The sequence below is a fragment of the Hemiscyllium ocellatum genome, chromosome 5 (genome assembly GCF_020745735.1).
Source record: "Hemiscyllium ocellatum isolate sHemOce1 chromosome 5, sHemOce1.pat.X.cur, whole genome shotgun sequence".
In the NCBI taxonomy this organism is placed as follows: Eukaryota; Metazoa; Chordata; class Chondrichthyes; order Orectolobiformes; family Hemiscylliidae; genus Hemiscyllium; species Hemiscyllium ocellatum.
In genome coordinates, this window is record NC_083405.1 from 28,902,428 (window position 1) to 28,922,808 (window position 20,381).

The 20,381-nt window shown below is 40.0% G+C and overlaps 1 protein-coding gene across 1 annotated transcript in view; it reads right to left on the reverse strand.

Moving 5' to 3' along the window:
* The window catches only part of jazf1b (JAZF zinc finger 1b), a 276,769-nt gene that overhangs the window by 144,541 nt on the left and 111,847 nt on the right, over positions 1-20,381 (reverse strand). Inside the window, exon 2 of the mRNA XM_060824622.1 lies at positions 10,168-10,240. Within this exon, the coding sequence (XP_060680605.1) occupies positions 10,168-10,240 (73 nt within the window). The remainder of the gene's footprint in view (positions 1-10,167; positions 10,241-20,381) is intronic.

The following is a 20,381-nucleotide window of genomic DNA, read 5'->3' on the forward strand; positions in this document are numbered from 1 at the left end:
CATTGGAAAAATTAGAGAAATGTCTAAACATATTGCCTGTCATCACACACCAGCTGAATATTGAGTGAGCAAAACTCCTTCCTTTTAGCGCACTTTCTATGGTCTTGTTAATGCAGTGCTTTGTGGGTGCAGTCAATTGTACCTTTAAGTGACAGTTGTACAGAATCATTTTTGTATTTGGCAGTGGATCTCAGAAGAAACAAAATGGCAGACTTAAATTGCAATTTGACAGAATGATTACCAACCAGCTGCCAGAAACTAGGCCCTCCTAATTTCTGCCGGGTGCGAGTTAACTGAACTCCCCTCTGTCAACATGTCATCAAATGTAATTCTGGCATGCTTTGAGCCCATCACCCTGTAACAAAAAGTTTGGAAGCCAAATGCCAAATTTACGATAGAAGAATGGGTGACTCCACACTATATTTCTTCCATATGAGTTCCATATAAATTCATGGAATCATAATGCCTTGGAGCAGACTCTGGGGGCAGACCTCACAGTTAATACTTGCCAGGACCAAACATTTAAGATTAGTAACTGGATTTGCCATCCTGTTGGGAGCTAGCAGGATGATGTCTCTGAAACTGCACTGAAAGATCTCCACTCAAAGGAACCTTAGCAACAGTGGCATAATTGTACAATTCACTCAGCAAAATGCAGAAGTGTAGGAAAACAGATCGAAAACATGAGCAAGCTGCTCCCCCAGCCCATGGAGAGATCTTTGGAGGTAACACTGGGAACAATCAAGACATGCAAAGTTCTCCTTTGTGAAGACAGCAAGAAGTTAGCCAGCCTCACTAAACAAAAATCAATTGAGGTATCAGAAAAAGCAAGCAGTTGGAGTGCAGTGCAGAGGACATAGATCCAATGCCATCAATGATCTCCCAAAGGTCTGGTCAAGTAAGTGCCCTGCAACACTTTGCTGACAAACATCATTCTCTCAATTCCTTAGAAATTCTTCTGCATAGTTGTCATAGAGATGTACAGCATGGAAGCAGACCCTTCGGTCCAACCCGTCCATGCTGACCAGATATCCCAATTCAATCTAGTCCCGCCTGCCAGCACCCGGCCATATCCCTCCAAACTCTTCCTGTTCATATACCCATCCAAATGCCTCTTAAATGTAGCAATTGTACCAGTCTCCACCACATCCTCTGGCAGCTCATTCCATACACGTACCACTCTCTGCGTGAAAAGGTTGTTCCTTAGGTCTCTTTTATATCTTTCCCCTCTCACCCTAAACCTATGCCCTCTAGTTCTGGACTCCCAACCATTAATATCAAAGTCATTTCTGCTCAGGCTCTTTCTCATGTATCCACAACAACAATAGTGAGCTGTAATCGAGTATATTTATTCTCTCCATCCCCTTTCAAATATCTTATCCCATCCTTGGAAACATCCTACACCCTCATAGTCCGAACCTTCTGTTATTTCTCATTGCGAGGAAAGAGTTCACAACTGCAGGAAAAGATAGGAGAGTGGGGCCAGCCCTGCATTCATAACTATCTTGACCATGATTGGAAAAGGACCCTTGGAGATTAATTTGGCAGCAGTGGAAGCTGCTGTCAATGGAGAGATGTTAAACTGGAACCTCAATTCAACTTTGTGCGATACTAATGTCAGTCTTCCATCTTCTGCCAGTGATACTGCAGGGCATAACAGAGTCTTCAGATGAGGAATGTAACTCAAAGAATGATTCATGCACACTATACATTAGCACATAAACAGACATCTAGGTGGGATCAGCATCACAGATGGCACATGTTGAAAAGCACTTCATGTAGGAATAGGAATCAGAAGCAGAGACAGCTGAGTAGACTACCTGGACAGCTAAGCAGGCTTTAAATTTTGTGTAGCTAGACAGAAATGCTGAATAATCTATGACCCACCTAATTAAAAAAAGTGCATTTTAATTAGATGCACAGCTCGCTCATTGATACTTCTCACCAGATCAAATGTTAAAACAAAAACTTGGATTTAAATAGCACCTCAGCACAATTTTCAGAAATGTCTCCAAGTGCTTCATATCCTTTGCAATTAATATGATATTTAAGTATTATTTGGTTGAAAATCGCAGTCAATTGAAAAAGAAATCAGGCACCGTGCAAGAAGTCTCTTGCCTCACTACTGTTCTTTTTGCACCATCACCAAACGCTATTTTGATCTCCTATTTGTCTTGAAAAATATCGATGTGCTTGTTGCATTATGAGGAAATGGATGAAAGATTCAGTTTTTCCAACATCCACTCAGAAATAGCATTTCATTTTTTAGCATTCACTCATGGGATGTGAGTGCCATTGGCTACACAAACATTTGTTGATCATCCTTAATTGCACTGGACAAGGTGGGGGTGAGCTGCCTCCTTGAACTGATGCAGTCTTTGGGATGTAGAGATACTCACTGCACTGTTAGGAATTCCAGGATTTTGACCTAGTAACAATGAAATAATGATGGCAGGGTTCATATCAACTTATAAGTTCCTACATTAGATTCAGTGGAGAATAAACACTCCTTATAACTGCCACATTTCTCCATCAAGCATTTTCTATTACACTTAACTAAAGCTTGCCATTTCTAAGGTTGATATATTTATTTTTAATTGGCTCAATTATCCAACAGAACTGATGCCAACTTAAAGGAGTTCTCCCAACTCCCAAACTTTATAAAGTAGGGGGCCACTGAAAATAGGGCTTGCTACCAAACACAAATGCTCCCATTCTCCAATCGTTATCATGTCTTCTTGTAATTGTGACTTACCTCCTTGCTTCCTTCCATTATAGCTCCCAACTGTCCAACCAGATGATAGTGGTCTTTGCACTTTTGTGCTCTCCACTCTCACTTGACCCCACTTGCTACTTCCTTTTATCATCTCTCCTCCCATTCCATGAATTGATGTGTAATTATGATTTTGTGTTTGAATTTAAAACACTTATCAACATAGTAAAAACACAATAAGCACTTGCAAAAACATGTTGCTAGGCACAGTATATTCTTTGTTGTAGGTTGCGTCTGTCTGTAATTAAGGTCTCCTAAGCATTGCTCATAAAAATACAATAGATTGTCTAGATTTTTCTTTGGCAGTAGACCAGTGTCTCAGTAGCAAAGGAAATGTGCTTTCAGTTTTAGTCAGCTGAAGTCTGGGGAAGTACAATTTTTAAAAAGTCATTATTATAATGTCTTGCATGGAAGTTTAACCAGAAGAGGGATTGCTTTTGGATGTCTATGTAAAATTTCTTGCAACGATTTTCTTTTCTTTGGGTCCAATTTCCAAATATATTCAAAGACTAAAAGTGTAAAAACACTCACTTATAAGTAAAACCATCTGTTACTGGATATTTTATGTGTAAGAAGAATAGGATTTATCTAATCAGGTGAAATGGTCTAAATACTTCATTTTCATCACACATTCAAATTACTGGACCCTTGCTAGAAATGCTTAGAATAACCAGCTCCTAAAGTAAAGTGAAATATTTGAGTTAATAGTGAAGCCCTTCTGTTATTAACTATTACATTACAAAATTACAGATCTGCAAAAATAAATATTAACACAAAATTGCTTTCTAATACAATTGTAAACTATAACTTTAAGACTAGAATTAAAACTAAAACTGAATATTCCATAAAATATGTTTTATTCCATACACATTTCAGAATTATGGTGAGTCAGATAAGCAGAAAATCAGAAAGTGCGTCTGTTCCACTGAGGCAATTTCAGTCAGTCTATGGTGATTTACACTCTCCAGTGCACTGGAAGAGTGCTCCCTCGTGTGGCTTTCTTCAGTTGTTGAAACCACTGGATAAAAAACACCATGTTGGAAAATTCAGCACAGGCTACATGTTCAATTTACTTTACATTTTTTAAAAAATTGCTAATAAACTTTTCACAACATGATACTGGTAACTGTGGATAAACTTTGAGAGCAATGAAAGTGAATTAATTTAAGCATGAAGTGGAGGTGCTGGTGTTCGACTGGATGGGCAAAAGTAAATATCTCACAACACCAGGTTATAGTCCAATGGGTTTATTTGGAATTACTAGCTTTCAGAGCACTGCTCTTTCATCAGGTAACTACTGGGGCAGGATCATAAGACACAGAATTTATAGCAAAAGATCAGTGTCGTGCAATTAAAACAATATATTCAATAAACCCATGAACCAAAACCTGCAATCCATTCTAAAAGATGAAAGACTTAACAACAATTGTGTCTCATGATCCTGTCCCACTAGTTACCAGATGAAGGAGCAGCACTCTGAAAGCTAGTACTCCTAAATAAACCTATTGGACTATAACCCAGTGTTGTGTGATTGTTAACTTAAGCATAAAGAGGAACCGAAATGGTTTTTTGAACGGAAGCTGAAAATTCTAATGATTATATGGAATTTATTTAAAAGGTAAAATTTAATGCAAATGGGCAGAATTTTGTCAGGTATGCACTCTTCCTGACAATGAACCAAAAGTGTGCCACTCCCGGTCTGCTGATTTTTCTGCATTTCCCAAGTGATTACAATTAAATTCAATGTGCCCACAGTGTGTAAGGGATTCTGCAGCAAGAAATATCTTGGGAAGTCAAAGCATTGTAGGGTTCCATCCTCTGAACTAGGAGGCCTTGGTTCAATTCTCACCTGCTCCAGATGTGTGTAATAATATCGCTGAGCAGATTAATTAGGAAACTATCTACAGTGAGTGATGAAATCCAGTCAGCTGACAATACAGCAGGTACAGGTGGACACACAACAGAGGGGCTCTGCATCAAATCCAAAAATTCTTGCCCAACACCAAGCCATTAACACAAGGCTTCTTGAGAGCACAAAGTTGGCACAACTGTTTGTTCAAGTTTATAATTCGTATTACGTTGTGCACCATCTGCACTTCGTTCTTTGTTGAGACTAGCTCTGTCACAGAGCAAAACATACCCATGCTGGCACGCATTGGCATTTACAGGGTAGTTAGGTATGTTTCTTTATTGTGGAAGAAACAATGATCTGGTTTTGTATCCATTTTCATTGAATATTCAAGTTAGAATCAAGTCATGGTTGAAGTTTCAGGCTTCGCTGGCCTTCCTCTCTATGCCTTGTAAAAACGTCATTGTTCAAGATCACTGCCAGCAGGTGGCAATTGAACTTATGTTAAGAGCACTATAAGGACTTCAATCTCTTAGGAAATGGAAAACGTTCAGCCTGGAGTCCGGTTACTAGTGGTGTGCCACAAGGATCTGTTTTGGGACCACTGCTATTTGTCATTTTTATAAATGACTTAGACGCAGGCATAGGTGGATGGATTAGTAAATTTGCAGATGACACTAAAGTCAGTGGAGTAGTGGACAGTTTGGAAGAGTGTTACAGATTTCAGAGGGACTTGGATAAACTGCAGAATTGGGCTGAGGGGTGGCAAATGGAGTTCAATGCAGCTAAATGTGAGGTAATGCACTTTGGGAAGAATAACAGGAAGGCAGAGTACTGAGTCAATGGAAAGATTCTTGGTAGTGTGGATGTGCAGAGGGATCTTGGGAGTCCATGTACATAGATCCCTGAAAGTTGCCACCCAAGTTGATTGCGCTGTTAAGGCGGCATATGGTGTGTTGGGTTTCATTGGTAAAGGGACTGAGTTCCGGAGGTGCAATATCTCACTGCAACTATATAAAACGCCAGTGCGGCCACACTTAGAATATTGTGTACAGTTCTGGTCACCATATTTTGGGAAGGATGTGGAAGCATTGGAAAAGGTGCAAAGGAGATTTACCAGGGTGTTGTCTGGTCTGGAGGGAAGGTCTTATGAGGAAAGGCTGAGAGACTTGAGTCTGTTCTCATTGAAAGAAGGCAGCTAAGAGGGGATTTGATAGAGACATACAAGATGATCAGAGGGTAGACAGTGATGTTTTCTATGATGATGATGTCAGCTTGTACAAGGGACATAACTACAAATTGTGGGGTGATAGATTTAAGACAGATGTCAGAGACAGGTTCTTTACTCAGAGTGGTAAGGGCGTGGAATGCCCTATCTGCCAATGTAGTTAATTCAGCCACATTAGGGAGATTTAAACAATCCTTGGATAAGCATATGGATGATGGTGGGATAGTGTAGGGAGACAAGCTGAGAATAGTTCACAGGTCAGCGCAACATCAAGGGCCGATGGGCCTGTTATGCGCTGTACTGTTCTATGTTCTATGATTAACTCATATTTAGATAGTACTGACCACCTTTTACACCCATTTTTGATTTACCTTGACTAACTGCCCTCACCCACCTTCACATGATGCCAGGGTCTTTGCACTTTTCCCTGTGCTTGACCTCTCTCCATACCTTCCAACCACTGATTCACACTTGCCAGCCCCAAGACTCCATTCAAGCTGCTATTGTCCTTATTCACCTGCTCCCCTCTTTTGTGTCCTGATTTTAAAAAGGTTTTATGTCAATGAGTATTCATGGCATCAACATGCATTGCAAGCACCACCCGATACAAGGTGCTGTGAGGCCCAACTGACTTTACCTCTAGCATCTCAACGTGTCCACAGGAAATCTATATTTCACATCCCACCAAATTCAGTTAACTCACATGCCATATTTACTACTTTTACAAGCATCTTTATACTCCCCACAGCCAACCTCTCACAATACATTAATTCTTTAGGATTGTGGTAAATCTATCCAATTCAAGTCTGGGGACATATATATCATTCCACTACTTGGAGTTGATTTTCATCTGTAGAATAGGGTGGAAAAGGATTCTGTACCAGTTTTGGCCTTAGGACATGTTGGATATAAAGTGTCAGTATACCAATGCTACATTACAGAGGTCAAGAACCTTCAGGTGGGATGGCAGTTAAAAAGATCATGCACTTCAAAGGCAAATGCACTAATCTTTTTAGAAATCCTTGTTGTATTTTTCTTTTTTGGCTTTCAACTGGCACTTTGCACCAGATGGGTTGTTATTAGGATTGTTTAAAGTTAATATGCTCCATGGGAAAGTATACCAGAGATGAAGGCTGAACAGATTAGGCCATCCTGAAAGCTGATCTAGGCCTAGCTGTCAACCCTTGCCACATGTCCCCACTTGAATCCGAACATTTACAGAAGCAAGTAATAACAAGAGATAACTTACTTAGGTCAATATTAGTAGAAACATCTCGATCTAATGATGGCTTTATCATAATAATTTGTAGTGATACCACAGAGAGATATGAATATTTATCTAATTATTATGCTAGCTTCTCGGAAGTCTTCCAAACACAACCTGTTGTGCTTTATAAGGTATTGTATGAAAGAAGCCAGAACAGAATTATCAGGCATCAGAGATAGCCATTTGGTTGTACCCATCAAGATGCTATCGGCCAGTAGCCCAGCCTCTGGAGAAAATCCATTAGGGAGCCACTTTGATAACAACCTTTGTGTTGATCAGCTCTGTCCTATGCTACACAGTTACTGGTGTTTACATTGCTGCCAGAGCTTGCAATGTGGCCAGGATAATGGAAAACTTTGGCCTGAAACTTAACAGTGCCTTCTTGCACGCATGCTGCAGTTCTTGCACCTCGATGAAAGTGGAAAACCATGCTCATAAGCTTCTGAAGCAGCACCACTTTTCCTTGAGTAACCCATAAAAAAATTGAATGGTGGGCTTATTGTCATTTGTCTGAAGCTACCTGCACCCAGGGATTCTTTCTAACTCCATCCTAGTTTGCCATTTCTTAAGCCAATGAGTTGAGATTCCTTTTTATGCCTTCAATAAACTCTTAACATTTTGGTCTTTCAATTCTTTTGAACATTTTTTCTGAGTTCTACTCCATAAAAAGATGACTTACAAATAAATGGTAATTCCTAACAATGGAGTACGACATTTGAGGTGATTCTATTTAATCAATCATTTCAGCTGCAAAAGAAAATCTTGGAGCTGGACACCCTTCAAAAAACATCAATACTGTTAACATCAACTTTAACATCAGCATGCATGGCTCAGATTCAGTGGTCTATCTTCAGCGAAAAAGTGCAAGCCACTGTAGTCCCACAGGCTGCTCTCTCATTTGAGAGAGACACAAATGGTGATGAGTTTAACCTGAGATTCATGACATCCCAAGTGAGGGGCAAGGTGTAGCATTCATGGTGACCTAGCCAGAACAGCAACTGAACATGCATTCATGACATTTGCTGTATGTAATAGCCAACTGAGCTAAGTGATGTTCAATTTCCTTTGATTGAATAGTGCGAGGCAAAGCCTAATGTAGTCATAAACTGCCTAAGGGCAGGTCGTGTCCATTTCTCCATGCCTCATAACCTTGATGTTTTCTTCTTCCAGTGTTCACGGGAGCCTCCTATTTTCAATTTCAAATGATCTAAGCAATCATCATTCTCTTCTCCTTCTTGGTCTACATCCCTGCTTCAATCACTTCATGAAGCAACATCTCATTCCTTAAATATTACCAATCCAACTTTATTTTTCCTGAAGATGTTTGCTAAAAATAGTCTCTCCTGTCATCTTGAGAACCCCTCCACTACTGTCCAGCTAACCCGATCCATCCACCTCCACAACCAGATTTCTCAAATTTGTGATCTTTGAAGGTACACATTTTGTCTCAGTACACTGAAAATTCCAGTCTTGATCATTATTCCCTTGGGATTTTTACTTATTCTTATGTCATACAATGTTTTATGTTTAAGAATGCAGCCATCTGGCCAACTGAGCTAACCAGTTCCAACATACTCAATTTGTGATACCTGTTCCTGCTGTTAACCACTTACCATTACCTCTACATTATTTGCCTATTTTCATGTCTTTTGCTTTTTCACATTCATTTTTCTTCCCCCAAAGCTTTCACCATTTCATTGGTTATATCTATTCATTTCTGTTGATCATCATCTGTGCTAACTATTAGGGTCCAGTGGTCTGTAAATCACAATACTTTAACCAATTGCCCTCTGACTTTGACATTCTTCATTAAAGAAGACAGGGCCCATTATTTTGTAAATCGGTATTTGTCCAGGTAATGTCATAGATTCAAGTGTTAATCATCAATTTCTGCTCCATTGAAAACACATAAGAGGAAAGCTTCTGGCGAGATTTTCTTCAGTTGTCATTCATTTTTAGGTGCTAGACTGAGGAAAATGCTCCTAGTCTCTTGTCAGCACTCGTGTGCACAAGGAAAATGGTGTGGATTGTGGCACAATGCATTTTTCACTCAAAGCAAAAATTAGTGTCAAAAGTAACAAAGCCATCATAAAATGTACTTAATGATCCTCTAGAAAAGCTAGATGATTTGAAAAGGCAGCACAGGCCTATTAAAAACGTATTCATTCAGCAAACAACACACTTCTGATTTTCTGATGGACAAAGAAGATTTTATCTGAGAAATTCTTGCCGAAATGTTCTCAGGCTGAAATTATTAATCACCCATCAACATATCTTATTGTGCTATGAACCAAGCCAAGGGAAAGTTTTCCCTTGATTTCCATCAATTTCAGTTTTACAAGGATTCTTTGATGCCTCAGCCAAATGCAACTTGACCTCAAGAGTAGTCATACTCATCTCACCTCAACTTTAGAATAGAGATCTTTTAGATGAAGGCTGTAGTGAGGTCTGAAGACTTGAGGCCTTGCCCAAAATCAACTCAGTGTTGTTGAACTCATATGGAATCATTCCTAGCACCAAGCAAGATGGGTGTGACTGTTGGCGATTGTTCATCACTGCAGAAATTTCTCAGAGTAGTGCCCTAGCCCTAACCATCTTCAGTTGCTTCCAACAATGGCTTTCCTTGCACCGTAAAGCCAGAAGTAGTGATGTCTATTGATGATATGTTCAGCACATTCACAACTCCTCAGACATTAGTTAGTTTGTAAAATAAGTTTTTTAAAAAGTTACATTCATCACTATTACCGGGAAAAGAGCTCAATTTTATATTAGTGGGTCAATATTACACCACAGATTTATGATTACCAATTTTCTACTCGTGTAAATAAACTTATAACAGACAAAAACATTTTAACTAAAGTGAAGCTGACAAATAAATTAGTTGAATTTACGATGTTAAAAACTAGTCAAGTATACTGCGCTCCAAAAGTTGGGTTTCACAATGCTCCGTACCACCCTGCTACCCCCACGTCCACACTTTCTTTTAGGGATTTTCTACAATAGCTAACAAGACCTCTCATTTACGTATTCATATGAAAAAGCCTTCTTACCTGTTAACATAACTAAGAGCTACATATGTTGGCTGTTGCAGTTCCTGTTTCTCTAGCACTCGTGGGTCAGTATCTGCAGGGGAGAAAGTTTAGAACTATTAATATTTGCACATTTTACCGTTTTACACCAACTCAACAAGACTTTCAAGCACAGAAAAAGCAAATTTGTTTATCTGATCTCAACATATGAACTATGTCCAGTATTTAAAGAATGCAATTTTACTTCAATTGACACCAACTTGCCAGGAAATTGAAATAATAAAAATTTTAAGATGAAATTTTGACAACAGTAAAAGAATTGATCTGTAGAAATATTGCTGTTGGAACACCCAATACCATTGTAAACCCGCAACTGAGGAACAGACTAAGTTCAAAGATCTAATGCTTAAGGTTTTGGCTTAAATGACAGAAACCAAAGACACACATTGTGTTCAACTCAAACTCACAACAGATGCCATGCTGTACTTAATTTAAAAAGACTGCATCAATGGCAATATCACAGTGTTACTGAGGATCTGATGCAAGCGCAACACAGCCTGAGATGACCTCAAGTCCATGGAAGATGGAAGACTCGCCCAGAAGTACAATGGAATAATTAAGTCCAAGCTGCAGTTTTCAATAGGACTGCTGCAGCACAAAAAGCATACTACAAAATTTTCAATTGCTGCTTTACTAGAGCACCGAAGCTGCACTTGCGCTTTCAATTCCCTCTGGAGTCTTGGTGTCTATTAGTGAAGGCAGTATCTGCTGACTCTTGGTTCCCCTATCAACTGTGCATGCGCAAACCTCCGAAGTTAGACATGCATAGACTTCTCATACTGTGCAGGTGTGGATGTATGTCACGAAGCGGAAGTTTGGAGAGATATCTTTGGCTGAATATCTGATGATCGCTGACCATGCTGTGGCTGTATTCTTGCCGGTTGGAACAATATACCTGAAAGGTAGCATTTTCAATGCCGGTGTACATGGTAAATAACAGCTGGGATTGTTTGTTGGTGGAGCCGAGATTTGGGGGTGGCCCTCTAATCAATCCCTCCCCAGATCAAAAGGCACTGCGCACAATGGCAGGCCCAGTTTCTAACTAAGCAAGTCAACTGCAATTTACTCTACATTGTGCTTTACTCTAATCCTTTGCTCATGAATAGTTAGATATAGTTGAGTTGAGCAGATTTTGAAAATGTGTTGAAGATGGTATATTTTTTGTGAGTGGTTTTGAAACATTAATACTTTAATCATTCTTTAGCTTGTTATGTACAGCATGTTGAAAACCTCTCGCAGGAGAGATCGCAGTAAATGGAAAGAAATGTAACATTAACAAGCAATCAATTCAGCTGAAAAAAGTGCTATGGAATTGCTTGTCACACTGATAATGAAAAGTTTGGGAACCACTGGTCTAAAGATAACAAAGGGATGAGCTGAGACTGGAATGAAGTCAGACAAAAGGAGCCATAGAAACAAGAGTTACTAATGGCATGGAACATGGGCTGAAAGACATCGGAGGTCAAATACAATCCAAAACTGGAAGCAGCTTTGTTCAAAGCAGTTGAGAGGACTAGGGTTGAATAGGTAACTAAAGAACAGAGTTTGTGGCAAGTAATGAAGCCATAACTTCGGTTTTTCCAAAGAAATTGCTGCTCCTCAATAACAGATATTAAACAAGCAGTCTGACAATATAAGCCAGTGGAGGGATTGAAAGGGCGCCAGGTTAAGCCTGGCGTTGTCTTTGTGCATGGAATGTAACATCCTTTTTAATTGAATGATGCCATTCTGGGAAGTATATAGATGAGAAACTGAATGGGCTCCACATTAGATCCTTGGAGGATACCAATAAAAGCAGTGCAACAGCAAGAAATGCCATGAGAGGGAGGGAGGGGGTAGGTAGATAAAAGGAGACCAGCTCAGTGCACTTCCACTCAGCTGGATTTGAGAGGTATTGAATGAGGATGGAGTGCTCAACAGTGTCAAAGACAGCAGATGGATTGAAAAGGATAAGAATTGACACTTTACCATTGTCAGTCACATAACATGTTAACTGTGACACTGATAAGCACTGTTTCAGTACTATGACCGGGTGGAAACTTTAATGAGTGGGATTCAAACATGGTTCTGGGAAATATGGGGAGGGAACTGGTAGGTAACAGCATGTACATGGAATTTGGAAAAGCAAGGAACTTGGGGAAGATAGGCAGTAGTTTGCAATGACAGCAGAGTCAATGACTATTCTTTTAACACAAATAATGATGATGGAAATCCTGGTGAAGGACAGGGAGACAGTATAGGAACAGAAAATCTATAACAATAAAAGTTAACATGGGAGCCAAGAAGAGAAGGTGTGTGGAGGAGAAGGGTTAAGGGTTTGATGGACAAAATTGGCTTAATGGCAGGTGACAGAGAATGATGGTGGAAGGTTGTTTTTTGGACTGGAGATCTGTGACCGCACTGTTCCATAGACATCGGTGCTGGGTCCACTTTTGTGTGTCATTTACATAAATGATTTGGTGAGAAAATAGAAAGCATGGTTAGTAAGCTTGCAGATGACACAAGATTGACACTGAAGGTTATCTAAGATTACAAAGAGATCTTGATCAATTGGATCAAAGGGTTGATGAGTAGCAAGAGGAGTTTAATTTGAATAAATGCAAAGTATCGCACTTTGGTTAAACAAACGAAGACAAGACATCTAGGGGTTCAAGTTTATAATTCTTTGAAGTCTGTATCACACATAGATAAGGTGGTTAAGGCAGCATCTAACATGCTTGCCTTCATTGCTCAGTCCTTTGAGTATAGGACTTGGGACATTATGTTGAGATTGTATAGGACATTGGGGTGGCCTCTTCTGGAGTAAGTGTCCAGTTCTGGTCTCCCTATTATGGGAAGGATATTATTAAGCTAGAGAGGATTCAGAAGAGATTTAGAAGGATATTGCTGTGAATGGAGGGTCTAAGTTATAAGGAGAGGCTGGATAGGCTGGGACTTTTATTATTAGAGCTTATGAGATTGAGAGGTGACCTTACAGAGGTTTATAAAATCATGAGGGGCACAGATAAGGTGAATGGCAAGTATCTTTTTCCGAGGGTGAAGGATTTTAAGACTAGGGGTTATATTTTTAAGGTGAAGGGAGAAAGATTAAAAAAAAGACTGGAGGGTTAATTAGTCCAGATATTGAATTTATCAGAATTTTCCAACATAAGTGATCTTTTTAAACCCCAGTTTCCTTGCTCTTCCTCCTCACCTCCAATACCAAGTGGAAGGGCTCATGAACTTCTTTGTTATTAAGAATGAAGCTGTCTATTCATCTAGCGCTTCAGCTTCCTTCCCTTAAAGCCCATAAAGTAATATTGCCTTCAAATTTCCTTCTTGCCCAAGCTCTGAAGGTGCATCCTTTTTTCTGGTTTTGTTCCATCTCCCCTCATTCCGTGTGAGTTAAGAGTCAGAGTCACACGGCACAGAAACATACCCTTCTGTCCAACCAATCCATGCTGATCATAATCCCAAACTAAACTAGTTCCACCTGTTGTGCTCAGTCCATACCCCTCCAAACATTTCTTATTCATGTACTTACTAAATGCCTTTTAAATGTTGTAATTGTACCCGCATCAACCACACCCTCTGGAAGTTCATTCCTCACACAAACCACTGTGTGTAAAAAAAATATGCCCTCTCATCTGCACTCTCCCACTCCAGGGACCAAGCCTTGTCTATTTATACTATCTATATCCCTCATGATTTTATAAACCTCTATAAGGTCACCCCTCAGCCTCCGACATTCCAGAGATAAACAACCCTAGCTTATTTAGCCTCTCTCTTTCGCTCAAATTCTCCAACCCTGGCAACATCCTTTTAAATCTTTTCTGAACACTTTCAGGTTTCACAACATCATTCCGATAGGAAGGAGACAAGAATTGCATGTAATATTCCCAAAGTGGCCTAACCAATGTCCTGTACAGCCACAACATGACATCCTAACTCCTATATTAAGTGCTCTGACCAGTAAAGGAAAGCATACCAAATGCTTTCTTCACTATCCTATCTACCCATGACTCTACTTTCAATGAACTATGAACCTGCACTCCAAGGTATTTTTGTTCAGCAACAATCCCCAGGACCTTACCATTAAGTGTATAAGTCTTGCACTGATTTGCCTTCCCAAAATCCAAAATAAACTCCATCTGCCACTCCTCAGCCCATTGGCCCATCTGATCAAGATCCCGTTGTACTTGAAGGTAACCTTCTTCGCTGTCCACTACACCTAAAATTTTGGTGTCATCTGCAAACCTACTAACTATACCTCATAGGTTCACATCCAAATCATTTATATAAGTGACAAAAAGCAGTGAACCCAGCACCCATCCTTGTGGCTCGCCCCACAGTCTGAAATGCAACCCTCCACCACCACCCTCTGTCCTCTACCTTTGAGCCAGTTCAGTATCCAAATGGCTGACGTGTAATGAGGCAGACTTGATTAACAAGCTGAAGGAGGCAATGACCATAATATGATAAAATTTACCCTGCAGTTTGTGAGGGAGAAGCTAGAAACAGATATAATGGTATTAGAAATGAATAAAGGTAACTACAAAGACAAAAGGAAAAGGTTGGCCAGAATTCACTGGAAGGGGAGCCTAGCAGGGAAGATGGTGGAGTAGCAATGTCAGGAATTTCTGGGGGTAATTCAGGAAATGTATCTGAAGGAAGAAGGAAATTGTTACAGGGAGGAAGAGGCAAGCACGGCTGACAAGGAAAGTTAGGGACAGCATAAAAGCAAAAGAAAAAGCATTCAAAGTGGTGAAGATTAGTGGGAAGTTTCAGGTTGGGATGCCTTTAAAAACCAGCAGAGGATAACAAAGAAAGCAATAATTGGGAAGATGATGAAATATGAGGGTAACTAGCTAGTAATTATAACAGAAGATTGCAAGAGTTGTTTTAGACATTTGGAAGGTAAGAGAGAGGCAAGAGCGAGCACTGCACTGTTGGAAAATGAGGCTGATGTAGTAGTAATGGGGAACAAGCAATAGCGGGGGTAGTGAGGAGGCATTTTGCATCACCCCTTATGCTGGAAGACACCAGAAGCATATCAAAACTTCAAGAAATCAGTGAACAAAAGTGAGTGGAGTATCTATCACTAAGGAGAAGTTGCTGGAGAAGCTGAAAGGTCTTAAGGTGGATAAATCACACAGACCAGCTGGACAACACCCTATAGTTCTGAAGGAGAAAGCTAAGGCAGAGGTAGGAGCACCTTTTAAGAATGATAGAGTCAGGGAGGGTTCCAGAAGACTCTAAAATGGCTTGCGTAACACCCCTATTTCAGAAGGGAGGGAGGCAGAAGACATGCAATTATAGGCCGGTTATTGGTAATATTTTAGAATCCATTATTGAGAATGAGATTGCAGAGTACTTGGAAGCGCACAGTAAAACACGGCAGAATTAGCATCCAGGGAGGTCATGCCTGACAAATCTGTTAGAATTCTTTGGAGAGATAATGAGCAAGTTGTACAAAGAAGAGCAAGTGGACAAGATCTGTTTGGATTTCCAGAAGGCCTCTGACAAGGTGTCACACACAAGGCTGCTCAACAAGATTATAGCCCATGATGCTAGAGGCAAAGAAATTCAAACAGGTACAGGGTTGACCAGCTGGCAGAAGGCAGAGAGCAGGGGCACAGGGGTATTTTTCAGGATGACAGCCAGTGCAGTTTCGCCGGTGTCAGTGTTGGAATAAGTATTCACGTTATATAATAACAAGCTGGATAAAGGAATGAAGGGCATTGTTGCTAACTTTGCAATTATGTTAGGTGGAGGGACAGGTAGCGTTGAGGATGTGGGGAGGCTGCAGAAGGACTTGGAAGGGCTCGGAGAGCGGGCAATGAAGTGGCAGATGGAATTCAATCTGGGAAAGTGTGAGGTTATGAAGATAGAGATAGATTCTTGATTTTTAAGGGTACAAAGGTTTATAGGGAGAAAACAGAATAGGGTTGAGAAACACTATTGAATAGTGGATCAGATTCCATGGGCCAAATTTCATAATTCTACACTTATATCTGATGGTAAAATTAAAAATAATAGCATCAGGGAACTACTCTACTTACCCATTTAAGCTCAAATTAATTTAACTTCCGTCCCTCGAAGCGGTCCTCTACATTAGATTTAAATGCAGGATGTATATAAAATGGCTGAGAAAAGTAGATGTGCTCACTTTGGTTTGGAATATGGAGAGTCAAAGTTACCACTGTGCTGCATGGGTGCATGGCTTTGTACCATCCAAAAGGTTACTGCACAGAACCATACTGCATCAACCATCACGCATAAATGCAAAAGAAATTTTAAAACTCCCATGTGCAACAACCAAACTTTAAAGGAACATTTGTGGGGGTGCAAAGGCAAATGGTGAGTTCCGAGATGCCCCAATATTGCTTTAAAATGAGCTTTTAGATTCAGCCAGTTGGATATGCCGGCAAATCTTAACTGAAGATTTGGCTAGTGTTGACATCACAGGGCATGCAATCAAACTTCAGGCATTGGGATGGCAAGGTGCTGGGAAGAGCAAGAGAAAAATGGTCAGGAAAGAACGATCTGGTATAGGGGAGGGGGGTGGAAGGAGCACCCAGATTGTGTGTATTGATGGCCATGAGAGGTGCAGGCAGTGGCACATGTTAATTTAGCAAAGTAAAACACTGAAGAGGCTGGAAGCCCAAAATAAGAACAGAAACTTCTGGAAACACATGATGAGGGAAACATTCGAACGTTGAAAACAAAGATGCGAGCCTGTAACAAGTACCACAGATTAATTTAAACACACGAATCTGACCATTATAAGTTCTCAACACGCACTCCTTATATCAATGAAACCACATTAACTAATACAGGGAAAATGTGCATGCAGTACCTGCAAAGTATTATGGATGAATCTCAATGCAGTTGATAGTTACCACCAAGGAAATGTAATAAAATTATTATTGTTACCTAATAATACAATGAATAAATGGATGTAGGTTTGCTCGCTGAGCTATAAGGTTCATTTTCAGACGTATCATCACCACACTTGGTAACATCATCAGTCAGCCTCTGGATGAAGCATAAATTTTTCCCTGCCTCAATGTCCAGATGTGAAGAGGGACCAACACCACAGGTAAGTGTGTGTGTGATAGGAATGCAAGGGGACCGACCATTGGTCAGGTTGAGGGTGGCGGGTTGAAAGGTGCTGTTGAAGAGCCTTTCTGCCTCTAATTTAACCAGACGAGGTCCCTACACTAACACCGTGTTCATTTAAATGCAACCCCCTGGTGCTAGGGGGTTATTGAGAGAAAGGTCGGGTTAACATAACAATTCTCAGAAATTCCACATCAGCATGAACATAATTACTTTTATAATTTCCAGAGCAGAATCAGAGCAATCAATGAGAACATAAAGATTACTCAAAAAAAACATGTTGATAAAAAGAGACTTTTACCTTACAGTCAATAGCACATTTGTAGAACACCAATGAAAAAGTGGAACGATATTTTACATTGTATCAGAAGAGTGTACTGTTTGACTGATAAAAGTTGCATAATTCTCCAATTAGCTTAATGGCTAATCTTGGAGAGTATATCGATGCTTTTTCCATTTTGAATGGCACAACTTCACATTGATAAAATCCATCCAAGCTTATGAAAAATAATATTTCATTAGGTACATTGGTCAATGGAACATGCTAATATCCCTTTCAGTTAATATTTGTAATGAGCTTTGCTTGTTCAATCTTCACAATGCCATCTCCAGTCATGTAAATCATTGCAGTAACAAAGGCCATTCACATTGATTGCGTAATAATCTATGTATAATTGGTGTGATCTATCAGATTTCGATACATCTAAAATCAGTAAGCATCCAGCCAGTTCAATACGCCAATCTCTATAAAGAATTTGATCTCTTCCTTCACTTGAATTAATTTCTTGATGAAACGACTGTTACTCACAAATGAAAACAATTCAATTCTTCTAACAAATGTTCCAGTGGGTTGTTGACGAAATGGATTTAATTTTCTAATCCTGCCTTGATGCTCCCCTGTCCCATTGGATGGGAAGATGTTCTCCTCTGTCCCACTAGATGGGAAGATGTTCTCCTCTGTCCCACTAGATGGCAGCACAGTGGCTCAGTGGTTAGCACTGCTACCTCACAGCAGCAGTGAGCCAGGCTCAATCCCACCTTCAAGCAACCGAGTTTGAACATTCTCATGTTTGCGTGGGCTTCATTTGGATGCTCTGGTTTCATCCCACAGTCCAACGATATGTAAATTAGGTGAATTACCCGTTTGAAATGCAGGGTTACAGGAATAAGGTGGGGACGTCTGGGTGGAATGCTCTTCGGCGGGTCAGTGTGGACTTGCTGGGCTGAATGGCCTGCTTCTAAATGAAGGGATTCTTCTGTGAAGGCAGCTAATGAAAATCGGGTTCATTTTAAAACTGAGCACTTGTAATATTCCAAATTTAGTATTTGCTGTGTAGCATGAGACCTCATTTAACTTTGATATAAAAGCAACTAACCTTCCACAAACATGAACAAAATGAAAACATCGAGCACCCACACTACCCCATTATCAGTGCAATATTTTGTTCTTAGAACACATGAAAACTAACCTTCAAAAAGGAGGTAGGCAAAGGGACAAGGGTAAACCAAAAGCACAAGCAGCTGTCCCATTGATCAGCCAACTGACTGACACAGAGTAAGCTTCCTAGTCCTGCAGATAGGGAATATCAACAATTGCCCAGTGGCAAAGGGCAGTCCTCATCAAGCAGTCCTTGGAGACAGTGGTTCGCATCAAGTAGTCCTCACTGTATGCTCCTCAGACAGTTGTCCTCCTCAGCTACAAGATGGACAAAAAGAGAAGGAGGAAGACCAGGGAGGAGTTCCCTAACAACTTGACAAGAGAGCAGGACGCTGCCTTCACAACTTTAACAAGACAAACATTCCAGCACAATAACCAGTGTTCCTCCTCTCGTATCGGCGAACCATCCCCAACTGTCATAGTTGTACATTTTGCTTTGTCTATTTAATTAATGCATTTCTAATTTGCATGCTTAACTATCTCAACAAATAATCAGAAAATTGCTACAAATCATCAACTGCCTATATCAGGTAACCGAACATGAACACCCCTGGAATCAATACACCATCTGCAACTTCTTTATTCAAAAACACAGGGAATCAAAGCAGGAAACTGCAGGCCAGTTAGCTTAACATCTGCAAATAGGTAAAACATCAGAATCTATTAACAAAAAGTTGTAGGAAGACACTTAGATATGTTCAAGGTCATCAGATGATTTTGCGAAAGGAAAATCTTGCTTAACCAATTTATTTGTTCTTTTAAGAATAACGTGCCTTGGATAAGAGAATCAGTAGATATGTTGTACTTAGATTACCAGATGGTAACAAAGGTTACTGTGGAAAATAAATGCTCAGGGAATAGCTCAGGGAAATGCTCAGAGGATTGACTGCTTAACAGGAAGCAGAGAATAGGCATAAACGGGTCTTTTCAGGTGAATAAGATGTAACACCATATGAATTGGTGCTGAATCTCAACTGTTTATAATTTATATAAATTACTTGGATGAATGGACAGAAAGAGTGATTGCTAAGTTTGCCAATGACACAAATACAGGTCGGAAATTAACCTGTGAAGAGGACAAAAATAGGCTACAGTCGATAGGGGAATAGGCAAAGATGGCGCAAAGGCAAGAGTGTGGTGCTGGAAAAGCACAACAGGTCAGGCAGCATCAGAGAAGCATGAAAAATCAACGTTTTGGGCAAAAGCCCTTCATCAGCCGGGACTCTGATCTCCAGCAACTGCAGTACTCACTTTCACAAAGATGGGGCAAACCTAGTAATATAGGAGAAAATGTGAAATTGCCCATTTTGGCACAAAGAATAAAAAGTAATATTGTTTGAGATGCAGAGGGATTTAGGTATCCTCATGAATGAATTGTGCAAATATAGTAAGAAATTAGGAAAACTAATGCTGGGTCATCATTTGTGAGGAGAATTGAATATAAGAGTAAGGAGCTCACACTTCAGTTATAAGGAGAATTCATGAAATCATACCTGAAATACTGTGCACAGTGATAATTACCTTATTGAAGGAATTATGTAAATACATTTGAGGCTGCTCAGAGAAGCTTTACTAGAATAGCATTTGGAATGGGAATGCTTTATGAGGAAAGGCTGGATCATCCAAGCCTATAAAA